General features: G+C 38.0%; 1 protein-coding gene across 2 annotated transcripts in view; it reads right to left on the reverse strand.

The window, feature by feature from the left end:
* tfpia (tissue factor pathway inhibitor a) overlaps positions 1-12,858 on the reverse strand; it is a 28,706-nt gene extending 15,848 nt beyond the window's left edge. The window contains exon 1 of one of the 2 annotated variants that reach the window (XM_063005752.1): positions 12,536-12,858. In XM_063005752.1, the coding sequence (XP_062861822.1) occupies positions 12,536-12,614 (79 nt within the window). In that variant the 5' untranslated portion in view covers positions 12,615-12,858. The remainder of the gene's footprint in view (positions 1-12,535) is intronic. The other variant, XM_063005751.1, reaches the window with a different exon arrangement.
* Positions 12,859-13,499: the final 641 nt, after the last annotated feature.

Raw genomic sequence — 13,499 nt, forward strand, 5'->3', positions numbered from 1 at the left:
AAAATAACATCACATGAATATGAGTTCAGCTATGTGCCAACAGTTTGGGAAATGTTGTTTGATGTTTCAGCATGACTGAGCCACTGTGCAAAAGCAAGATCAATAAAGTCATGGTTTAATAAACTGGCATTGAGGAACTATACTGCACCTGCCCAAGCTCCTGACGTCAACTCAACGGAACACACTTGGGGTGAATTGGAACGTTTATGTAAGCCAGGCCTGCTCGTTCAACACAGTGCCTGACCCAGACCACTCGTGTGTGCCACCCATGCTTCATGCCGTGGCAACAAACTGTTAAATTGTGCAATAAAAAGAACATAAAACTGCAATATGAAAGTTTAAATTATCCCACCAGTGTAAACAAATGCCTATACACCACCACCAGTGTAAACAAATGACTATACAACACCACCAGTGTAAACAAATGTTGATACTACGTCATCAGAGTAAAGAAATTTCTATACACCACCACCAGTGTAAACAAATGCCTATACAACACCACCTGAGTAAATAAATTACTGTACACCACCACCAGTGTAAACAAATGTTGATACTACATCATCAGAGTAAACAAATTTCTATACACCACCACCAGTGTAAACAAATGCCTATACAACACCACCTGAGTAAATAAATTACTGTACACCACCACCAGTGTAAACAAATGTTGATACTACGTCATCAGAGTAAACAAATTTCTATACACCACCACCAGTGTAAACAAATGACTATACAACACCACCAGTGTAAACAAATGTTGATACTACATCATCAGAGTAAACAAATTTCTATACACCACCACCATTGTAAACAAATGCCTATACAATACCACCTGAGTAAATAAATTACTGTACACCACCACCAGTGTAAACAAATGTTGATACTACATCATCAGAGTAAACAAATTTCTATACACCACCACCATTGTAAACAAATGCCTATACAACACCACCTGAGTAAATAAATTACTGTACACCACCACCAGTGTAAACAAATGTTGATACTACATCATCAGAGTAAACAAATGCCTTTACACCACCACCAGTGTAAACAAATGACTGTACACCACCACCAGTGTAAACAACTGTCTATAAAACACCACCAGTGTAAACAAATGCCTATACAATACCACCAGTGTAAACAAATGCCTATACAATACCACCAGTGTAAACAAATGACTATACACCACCACCAGTGTAAACAAATGCCTATACACCACCACCAGTGTAAACAAATGCCTATACACCACCACCAGTGTAAACAAATGACTATACACCACCACCAGTGTAAACAAATGCCTATACACCACCACCAGTGTAAACAAATGCCTATACACCACCACCAGTGTAAACAAATGACTATACACCACCACCAGTGTAAACAAATGCCTATACCACTGGTTATGTTATGTTATGTTGGGTTAGGTTAGACTGTGTGCAACATTTTCAATTTGGGTGTGATTGCACAGCTAGCTGGTGGAGCATGTTAGTCACTGCATCACAGGATCCTAGGTTCAATCCTTGCCATTGTTTGCTGGTGGTGCCAGACCCACTGCATCCCTGACCAGGATTAAGCAGTTAAATAAATAAATGAAACGAATGTGTATATTAGTAAATGAATAAATGCCATCAGCAGTTCATCGTTTGCCAAACATATTAAAATTCGGCATTACTGACTTAGAGCCTATGTTGGTTAAGTTAGCACATAGCTAGCAGTACAACAGCTAATATGCTGGCTAACTACATGCTAATAAAACATTTTGCATGGGTTCTCATTCTTCAATCATTAACAAAAATATGATTAATTTGACTTTGTCATGTAACTGCAAGCATCCATCAGGGTTGAGTTACACTATGGACAATGTGGACACCTGACCCTAAGCTTGTTGGATGTCACATTCTAAAACCATGAGCATTTTTATGAAGGTCTTTTCTCTTGTTTAGAAGTTCTTCTGATGGCAGATGTGTGTAATAGTGATAGTGTCTGAATAGAAATCAAATTATAAAATGAACGTATAAAATGAATCCTGCTTGAATTCTTTCTTAAGTCCCTTTATCAGTTCTTCCTCCATGTATCTGGAATGCTGAGTGCCAGCATGAATCCCACTTTCTCTTTTCCTTCTTATAATGACGGCCATTGCAGGTCAGAAAGAGTCAACACTACAAAGTTTGCTCTGCTGAAAGTAAATGTGTTCTCAGCAAAGACTGACCATCAGATTTATTTACAATTCTCAACACCAGCACATATGACATCAGAAAGGGTCGACAATAGTGAGGAGTTAACCCTTAGATTCAGTTTGGGTCAAAACCACCTGTGTTAAGTGTAATGATCTATAGTTACAAAATACAATTATGAATATTGTAAATATTAATCACTAACTGACTAAGTAAATACAAAAAGTAATTAAAATTGGAATGCACAACTAAATAGCTGGTGGATGGAATTGACGACTTCAGTCTTTACTGGGACATGGCCGGACACACAGATCTAGCAGTTTGCATATTGCAAAGCTGAAGCTTAAGGGTTTTTTAATGGTGGTAGAGCAGGTAGTGTGGTTGCTGCACAGCTCCAGGGTCCCTCTTCAGCTGTCCGATGAAAATTCTGCCGAAGTTGGATTGGCTACTCTAAATTTCCCCTAGGTATAAAAAAAGACGATGAATGAGTTTTAAGCCCCTGTAACGGTCTGTTGCCTGACCTGGATTTATTCACCTTTAAACACCCAGTGTTTCCGATTCCAGGCTTTAAACCCACCTTCAAGGTGAAGAAGATGCTAAAAACAAATGACTAAATGAATGATGTCTCTGTTTCCCAGCCAAAGATTTATAGTCAAATAGTGATGTTGTGCTTCCTCGCGGCTTAATTTTGATAATGGTGCACAATAAGCCAGGCTGGACTAGGGCCAGGTTCATAATTGTGCTTAATCCTATCAGCCTGGGCTTTCTGCCAGTGAGAACCAACAATGAACTTAAAGCAGCTTGGTTTCTCAAGTTAAATAAAAGAAACACAAACAGTTTTCCTATTTATATTTGATGTATTTGTGGTTTAAAAATGATTATTTGCCCTGCTTTGCTTGGTTTTTACTCCACCCTATATGTAAGTGGGTAGGAATGTAATAAACATCTGAGCCTGTATTGTGTTGTTGTATGTCTTCAATTCGTCAGTTATTAGCAACGAAAGCAACAGCTAAATGGAACCGACTCAACAATCATAACAGAGAAGCAATGCGTGCTAGAAAAGAAATGACTAATGATTATGGATCTAGGTGTGTGGTTTGTTTGCTTATACCTGATTAGCAAATCAGAGTATGTGTTACTCATACAGTAAATACATACACTAGTTTTAGTAATGAAAGATAAAAAAATTCTTAACCCAGTAATAAAACACCTAACAAGCTTATCACCAGGTGACCACATACTTTTGGACTTTCTGTGGGTGTGGATATATAGATGCTCACATGGCACAGTGGTAAATTAGAGTAGCCCACTACCGCTGGGGTTTGAATCCCCTGTAGTGCTATTGGTTAGCTGGATGTCTACATACAGACATGATTGGCTATGTCAGGCAGGATAAGAGGGGGTGGCTGATGATTGGCTTCCTGTCTGGGGTTACTGCATTGCATGAACTGATTACATTTTCATGTTTTACCATCACTCTATATACAGTAAATTCAGAAAGTTTTTGTGTTGTGGATTTGATTTTAAATGGATATAACTGAGGTATAGACTATTTATTAGGAGAACTTAAGTTCATATACAGACATAAAACATAAATTCGTCATTTGCCAAAAACACCTAGATGACCCCCATGATTTCTGAGATAATATTCTGTGGACTGATGTGACGAAAGAGGAACTTGGGTCTGTTACATATGGTGTAAAGCTAACACCATATTCCACCATACAAGCATTATACTAACAGTCAAACATGGTGATGGTAATATGATTATCCAGGGCTGTTTTCCTCTGCAGGACCTGAACGACTTAATGACATAACTGATAGAACCATGATTTCTGCTCTCTATCAGAAAATCCTGTAAGAGATTGTCCATCAGTCAGTTTGTGACCTAAAGCTCAAGCACAGTTGGTTTATGCAGCAGGACAATGATCTGAAGCACACAAAGTCAAAGTCCTGACCTGAAACACACTGAGATGCTGTGACAAACAGGCAGATCATGCTGAATAAAAAACCTTCAATGAGCTGGATTAAATAAGAGTGAGCCAAAAGTCCTCCACAACAAAGTAAAAGACTCATGACAAGTTATCGCAAACGTTTGATTGCAGTTGTTACTGCCATGAGTGGCGCCAACAGGTATTGGGTTTAGGGGGCAACTTCTTTTTTCACATGGGTGATGTAAGTTTTAAATAAATAAATGATCGTTTAAAAGCTGCATTTTCTGCATCGTACATGAAATTTAGTTGGAAGATCTGAAACATTTAAATATGACAAACAAGCAAAAATCTAGAGCAAAATTTGCATGAAGCCAAACTGGGATACATTTATTTATTAGGGTTTTAATGTCATGTTTTACACACTTTGGTTACATTCATGACAGAAACGGTAGTTACTCATTACACAAGATTCATCAGTTCAAGTTTGAATGTCACACACAGTCATGAATTTTGTATCTCAAATTCACCTCACTTGCACGTCCTTGGACTGTGGGTGGAAACCGGAGCATCCGGAGGAAACCCATGCAGACACGGGAAACATGCAAACTCCACACAGAAAGGACCCGGACCGCCCCACCTGTGGATCGAACCCAGGACCTTCTTGCTGTGAGGCGACAGTGCTTTTTTAATTTTTAAGTTTATTTTTTAATGAAAAAAGTAAATAACCTTTGCAGCTACATTTCTTCTAATAATAAAACTGCATTTTCTGCAAGTTAATGCAGTTACTTTTGTAACTGTGAAACGCGTAGGTTTGGACCCCTTGCTAAGCGAGTACTTAAGATTTGTTTGTTTAATTTCAGAAGATCATGTATATTTTATAGGGGGTAACAGGGTGGATCAATACATGCAGCACTAACAGCAAGCTTTTATAGATTTGAGGTAGTTTATTTGTTGTGAATCTTACTGAGGTTCGATAAGTCTGACTCCTGGTTTATCTATGGCAAATCAGTGTCTCACATCGACTCTCACACTGTCTGAGAAAAATCCCCTTATTCCCCACCCTGTCTGATTACCACTACTGCTGAAAATCCCTGATCGGCCTGAAAGCTTGTTTTTCTGAAGCAAGTCAACCACGATGACAAAAACAGCAGTAACAGCTCGAGTAAATCTTTCATAGTCATTAAAAAATGAGACTCAAAATGCGACTGCACAGTTATGTGAGCTCTGCATCCAAGGGTTCAACGTACCACATAATCCCATCACACATCAATTAATGGAGCTACCACACACAGGTAAATTCATAAGTGGCTAAAAAATTAAAAAGTGGCCATATGGCATGTCTTGATTGAACCAGTTAATCGTAAGTCCTGCAGTGCTGACTAGAGAAAATAACCTCATAACAGCTATTTACAGCGATGAGAGAAGGACGTGAGCCAAAGGGCAAAATCAGTCCATGTCCATCTGTTTCTGTAATGTTATTGTTGTAGCGAACAGTACATTACAAGCGCTAACTAATCATAGTAAATAAAGATGCAGTCTGTATATTAAAGTTCTTTATGTAAATATTCATAATAGTCATAATTATAAATGAGAGAAAAAGCAGGATATCAACCCTAATACTGGGACACGATGCAAAATATCCACATCATTACACACAGATCCATGTGTGCAGTGTTTAACACGGTCAGAATTAATACAGACACCAAACAGCTTACGGTTTACATAATATCAGTTAAAATAAAGCACTCAGCCATTCAGGCACTGAACTAGAAATCAAACCCCACCACTGCCAAGTTGCCAAGTTTGGCTTCCTAAACAAGGATCTTAACCCTCAATTGCACTGTAATTGACTTCAGCTTTAAGTCATTTTGAATAAAGCATCTGCTAAATGCTGAATGTTTATAGTGTAGTAGTAACTCAGTGGTTAAGGTACTGGTTTGGTGATCAGAAAGGGCCCCTGAGCAAGGCCTCAATACTTAATCTCAATACTGAAGGTACAGATCTCCAGACACTCAGGAAAACAATGGCAGTTGGCAACTTGGATCTGGTGGGGCTAGAACCCATTTATTTTATTATAATTGTATTACTCTGAATACCTGCTAGGCTTCCCAAGGGTTCTTCTTTATAAAATTCAGCAAGATTTATCCTGCCACTGTTTCCCTTAAGGTGCTTATTAAAGGTTTTAAACGATGTTCATTGTAAAAAGTGCTGAACGAATAAATTTGACTTGAAATTTTATTTAATGTTGGAATAAATCAAATAAACAATGGAACATTACGGCTCACACAGATGCACATGCAGACTTTACTAATTTGATTTTAATTGTAAACATCAGGCCAAACCAGCATTTTAAAATCGACCTGTGTTACCGTGAACCTGCACAACCAATCAGAACCCAATCACACCCAATTTTTGTGCTCAGTTGTCATAGCTCTAACTGAAATTCTACCTTAACATGCTGTTTAAAGTAATAAACACACCCTCAACCCTAAATAGAACGATAAGGTGATGACAAACCTCACACACTCATTTACCAAACACAGAATTTAACCTTTACTCTCATATGCAGGGTGACATATCAACAGCTTTCAGTACAACGGTAGCTGAATGACTCACAGAATTGGCTGAGCCCGGCTTTACAAGCTGTCGAGTGTTGAAATCCGATCTTGATCATGTCCGTGCCAAGCCCATGAGCAAACAAAGAAATAGTACCAACGCCTGCCCTAACCTGACCCAATATTTTAAGTCAAGGATTGGGATGAAATTACTGATGCAAATCTGATCTTCAAAACACTGCATGATGGATCTTGCTAGGTTTTAAATTTCAGCTCGTGTTCAACAGACCTGCATTTCAAGCTCACACCAAGCATTCATTTTGACTTTATCAGGCCTGTTAGGACAAGTACTGCACCCAGAAATGAGAACATGGTAAAGAATGAGTGAATGCTAATAGGTAATGTTAGAAAGCATGAGATCATGCTTTCTGGTCTCATAAAGGTTTTTTTGCTGTTAGCTAGTGGTGCAACAATCATTATTTTTTTTATGGCTTTTTTATGGCTGATTAACTTACTCGGGACTTTTTACTTTGGGTTGGGTTGTGATGAGTTTTTAAAAAGAAAAAAGCCCCACACTGAACAAACTAGATTTCATTATTTGACAGAAATAAAATTAGTTGTTCTTTTTTCTTTGGTGCAATATTTTATTTTTATTGACTATATTTTGATTTTAATTCATTTTATTATTGTTATTATTATTATTGATTTTTTTCACCAATTTATTGTCCAATTTTGAATTTATCCAAGTTCCTTATGCACTCTGTCGACCCCTGCCAACACCCCTGCTGACAGAGGAGAGCCACTGACACATGTGAAGCCACCAGTAGTTTCTTAACACCAGCCAATTCTGGATTCCTACTTCTGCTTCTTTTCATGTATTCCTTCTAGGGCTGGGCGGTATATCGCAAATATCGATATATTCAATATTACCTTTTACACAATACTGAAAATAACCATATTCGATATATAGAGTATAAACAGAGAACGAGTATATATCAAAGACAGCATGCTCTCTTTTGCACATGAGTGACAAAAACAAGTCAGGGAATGACTCTTCAAACGAATGATTCATTGGAATCAAATCAGGGAGCTGTGCTCTTGTCTGTGGTAAAGATTCATTCGTTTTGCTCACTCTTTTTCATTACAGGGCCGTGTGTAAACAACTCAATGGATCAGTGCTCATGTGTTTCAGAGATTCAGTCATGATTCAGGTCTTGAAAAACAGCTGTATAAACCAATCAGAGCTTCCAAATTCAGATTTTGGATGGAATTTTAGTTGTTTCTCTAATCCCAAGCAATATATGATAATTTTTTTTAATTTCTCTAATGTGTGTCATTCAGGTGAGCTGGCAATGAAAAACTCGCTTTTTATTAGTTGTATAGTAAGTGACAGCTTAGTTAACAAATTACCAGTTTCAGCTTTTTACAGTGAAAACCAGGAGAATAAATTATCAGTTGGATATGAATTTATATATTCTGGAAGTACTCTGATAACAAGAACGAAAACATTTACAAAAGTGGATTATATCCCTAATGGAACAACACACAGTATAGATTTGGTCTCACTTTGAAGAAGAGAAGCTCAGGTAAGCAGCGGATATGATTTTACGCTGCTGTGTGGTTGATCTGGGTCGCGGTGCTGCTGTTTACTGTGCGCTTTCATTTTGCAAGGATAACAAGGCATTATCAAATATTGAACTTTTTCGGGATTTTTTTTTATGATCATTTATTTGAAGTAAAATGGCAGTGGCCTGGTTAAGTTTACATTATATCGTATTGTATATTGCTACTTTTCAAAAGCATATCGAGATATGGGTTTTTTAGTCATATCGCCCAGCCCTAATTCCTCCACAGCTTCTGTCATCTCAATTAGACTGTAGGAGTCTCTGTTGGAGATGCTGATTCCTTATCCGACCAGGCCAGTGGCACCCCCGTGACTTAAACCTGCATCTCTGCAGCGGTGGGCTAGTACATTACACTGGTCCGCCAGGCACATTTTTAACGAAATACTACTTTACAGCTAATTTAAATAAAATGGTTAACCTTTCAAATCATATACTCTTTTTACATATTTATTTAAAATAACCAACAAAGATAAAGAATGAATAGTGATCAGAAGGTTGCTGGTTCAAGCCCCACTACTGCCAGGTTGCTGCTGTTGGGTCCTTGAGCAAGGCCCTTAACCCTCAATTGCTCAGACTGTATACTGTAACTGTAATGTAAGTCGCTTTGAATAAGGCGTCTGCTAAATGCCACAAATATAAATGTAAATGTGATGCAGAAATCGTTTTTTGCTTAGAATCAAATGAATTATTTTAGCATCATAAACAGTGGAGACACATTGGTACAATGGTTGCAGTCAGTTGAAAGGCTGGATTTGATTGTGTAGATGATTGAATGGCGTCTACGGTGTTGTACTATTTACAGGGGCCACAGCAGAAATGTTAAGTCATGGATAGATTGCTAATTTGCTATTCCCTCTATACAATCACAGACCAACAAAAAGAAAATAAAAACCAACCTGGCCAATTAAAATCTTCCATCCCTATTGTTAACCATGCTAGCTGTTAAACAAACCAAGGTCAGCTGGTACACATATTTACTGATGTAGCAATATTTATTCATTCTTTAGTTTCTTATTTATCATGATCAGGGTCACAATGGGTTTAAAGCTGTCTGAAAAAAGCTTGCCTGGTTTCTGTTTGAGTTAAAAAAAAGCATTTGTACGAACAGGCACTGATGTTGGATGAGGAGGTCTGTGGTTGCAATCCACAATCAGGCCAGTGGTGTTTCTCCACAACAAACTTATCAAACCACGTCCAAGATATTGCTTTGTGCGGTGAAACAGGAAACAAACTGTCGTTCCCAAACTGTTCCCACATTCTTGGAAGCAAATCATTTACTGACATAATTGATTTCACACTCCTGTTTGCGATGGATGTGGTCTTTTTCGATCTGGCCTTCCACTGAAGCCTTATAAGGAACATTTCAGCTTAGTTCATTTATTGGACAGGACTTTTTTACTAAGTAATTCTACAGCTTGTGAGTTTCTAATAAACCTCCTGTTTTAACCGTCCCAGAGCTCAGGAAGCACAGCGTGCTATCAGCCTCCACATGCCTTCCTTTAATGATTCACATGAACGTGGACCAGTTAAAGGCAACATATTAACACAAACCATAACAGTGAGTCTGGATCCTGTCTGCAGGGTACAATAACAATAAATGTATCAGTGTCTGTTTCAGGTTCTAATCCCAGTATTACAGGAGGGTTTACGACAGGTCTCTTCAATCAGTGTCTCTTCAAAAGTTCTCTTCAAAAGTTATACATTTATAACTAAATTACCACTTTACACTATATACACAATTAACCCATTCCAAAGAATCTAGGCAGTAATATAAAATCTCACTAATCCTGCAGCTCTTACAGGCTACAATCCTTTGGAAAGGCCTTCCACAAAGTTCTGGAGTGTGTATGTTGGAATTTGAGACGATGTTAAAAGGCAAAGATGTTGGACATAAAGGCCAAGCTCTGAATCAATTCTTTATTTAATCATAAAAGTGTTGATGGTATTGTGACCAGGGCTCTGTGCAGGCCGATGTAGTTCCTCTACACCACACCTGTCAAACCACGTCTTTATAACCAGTCATGCTGGAACAGGAAAAAACATTCTCTAAAATTTAGCTTGGAGTTTGTTAAACAGCATGTGAAGATCTCTGGCAAGATTAGGGAAAAAGATTATCTGGTCTGATAAGACACAAACTGAACATTTTGGGACAAAACAGCACGTACTAATACAGACATTGCACATCATCTGACGTACCATTCCTATAATGAAATATGGTGGTGGTAGCATCATGCTAATGGGGCCTTCTCAGTGGCAGGGACAGGGAGACTGGCAGGGATTGAGAAAAGGATGAATGCAGCCAAAACAGAAACACCGGGAAAATAGAGGAACACTTATTTTTTGCCAAAAAAGGAAAAACTAAAATTTTAAATAAAATATTCTACCAATGATCATTATCACAGGCCCTTAGAAGTGTCCTAACTACCCCATATGGCACACTTGCAGTAATATTGAAATGTATGGTGCATCATGAAGAGAAGGATTAGACAACAGCCATCATGGACTGCTGAGCAACTGAAGTCTCATATCAAGCAACAATGTACAACAATTTTACTTGCAAAACTGCAACAATTCATTTTATCAGTTCCTAAAGCATTAAGAAGTCTCATTATTAGTAGCAGAGATGGAAAACAGAGGTAAATATGCCTCTGTCCCGACTTTTTTAAGTGTGTTGAAGGCATCAACTTACTTTTCTTTACTTTACTTTTTTGTGACTAGATTATTGAAACAACTTACACAAACGTAAGCCCTTAAAGTTTATTGTGGGTAGTATAAAAGTATAAATGCAAGAAAATACATCTAGCAACTTACATATTAATTCAATAATTTCCCTCAGGATAAATGAAGTATCTATCTATCAATCTAATTTGTGGAAAGTTCCATAACATCACTGAACCTTTAACAATAACTTCACATTGTGACTTCTCCGTGCCCATGTAAAAAAAAATGGTTTGACTGCACCCACTAAAAAGAAAACAAATAGTGGTCTTTTACAAAAGTCTGGATCAACCTCAAACTATTGCTTTATGTTAAAAGGTCGTTTGTTGTCATAGTCAGAATGAACAACGACTAGAAAAACGCTTTTTTGATGTGTCTGGAACATAGTTGTTCCAGACTATAGTCAGGCAAGATTTACATTGACTCAGGCCTATAGGCTGCTGTGTAAATACTCTACTGTAGTTCAGGTTTTTCCCACCACATAAACCAGACGAGTGTACTGCACGGCCCGCTTCCCAAGCACAGTACAGAACCATTAGCATAACTCAACAAAAAAAATCAGTCAAGCTTCCTAAAACAAACAGCTACCCTGAAAAGGGTAGACTATCAAACTATTTACCTAATGTCCATCTGTCCACCAGTCACAGACCAGTGAGTGTGGCCCCAGTATCCAGCGATGTTTTCTCACTACTTTCTCAGAAGCCTTATCAACATGTCTCAGTCAAGCTTTGGGACTAGTGGCCATTGCTTTTTTGTTGTTGGTGTTGTTGTTGTTTTTACACAGTCTCCTTTAAGCTCAGGGTGCTGTAACACTTTGTTTTGATTGACTATGGGAGCTTGTTTCTTGACCATCTGAGCAAATATCTTTTAAGCATAAAATGACAGTTTGAGTTTCCTGTCCAATCTTGGCAAGATATCACTGTTCCATGTATTTTTGACACTTTTTATATGGGCACAGAGAATCACTAAAATAGAAATTAGAAGACAATGCCAGGAAGTTTAATTTAGAAAACCAAAAACCAACAAAAAGCATATTAAAGCTTTTACATTTACGGCATTTAGCAGACACTTTTATCCAAAGCGACTTACAGTACTGTGACAGCATATTGTCTAAGCAATTGAGGGTCCAGGGCCTTGCTCAAGGGCCCAACAGTGACAACCTGGCAGTGGTGGGGCTTGAACCAGTGACCTTTTAATTACTAGTCCAGTACCTTTAACCACTAAGCTACAACTGCTCTAAAGTGGATTAAGAAATGTATCTTTACTTTTTTATTCATTTTTAATATGATTTATTTATGTATTTGTTTATTGTTTTGAAAAGAAGTGAGTATAATGATCATTTAGGTTAAAGAACAGCTGCAAATCCTTAAACTACCGTCATAAAGACGTTCTTTACGAGTGTATGTAAACTTTTGACTTCACTGTAAGTACTATAAAGAATTAAAAATGACTGGTTGAGAAAGGTGCAACTTTTAAAGCACAATAAAAAGTTGATCCAACAGACTCTCAGTGATGAACATCTTACTTACCTTTAATGAAAACCGAGTGGCAAAATCCACCGTGAACAATGAGAAGTATAAAGTTCGCACATGTGAGGACTGAAGCCATTATTCCTGAGATCAGAGCAGCTCTGATGACACCACTACTGAACCACTACTGATCCACTACTCATCTACTACTGATCCACTACTCATCTACTACTGAACTCCCTGCAGCAACACGCCTGCTTAAGAGCGCGCGCTCACACACTCCCTGCACCGGACAGGCCCGCGCTCAGACACCCACGCGCGTCACAATACTGCCCCGCGCTTTCAAATAAAAACTCATCCCGAAGTTGTTTGTTACATCAGACTGTAATGGTGTGTTTACTTACAACATGTTTTAAATATCCATCTACATTTGTAGTAAAAAATAAATAAATAAAACAACGGATAAACTGGGCAATGCGCGCTCTTGCGTTGATATGCGCGTGGTAGTGAGTGTTGCTAGGTGACGCGTTATATAAATGCTAGTGGCTACGTTTTATATAGCTTACACATAGGGCTGGGCGGTGTGACCAAAAATGTGAATCACGGTATTTTTTAAGATTCTGACGGTTTGACGGTCACTGTATCACTGTATTTTTTGGTATGACTGGGACTTTTTTTATATGTCTGTGGCTTATTCTACTGTCATTAATACATAGAATATAAAAAGTTCTAATTTCCCCATCTATATAATGAAGGTTTTGAGTACTAGAAGTTTTGCTTGGCCCCACAAAATGACACAATACAGTATATGATGGAATCAGTACACATGAAACAGGTGCAATAAATACATTTTTTATGATTTATTTAATATTTAAGTATTGTACAATTACCCTTAGCTCTCCCTTTAACAAATAAAACAACGTTTGAAAAGTGGTCGACTTTAAATATCTCTGATTTCAGTTTGCTTATAACGTTGGTTTAGCGACTGACCTGAAGTATTTTCACCCCGTAAGACAAACCTGGA

Source organism: Trichomycterus rosablanca, chromosome 12 (assembly GCF_030014385.1).
Source record: "Trichomycterus rosablanca isolate fTriRos1 chromosome 12, fTriRos1.hap1, whole genome shotgun sequence".
Lineage (NCBI taxonomy): Eukaryota > Metazoa > Chordata > Actinopteri > Siluriformes > Trichomycteridae > Trichomycterus > Trichomycterus rosablanca.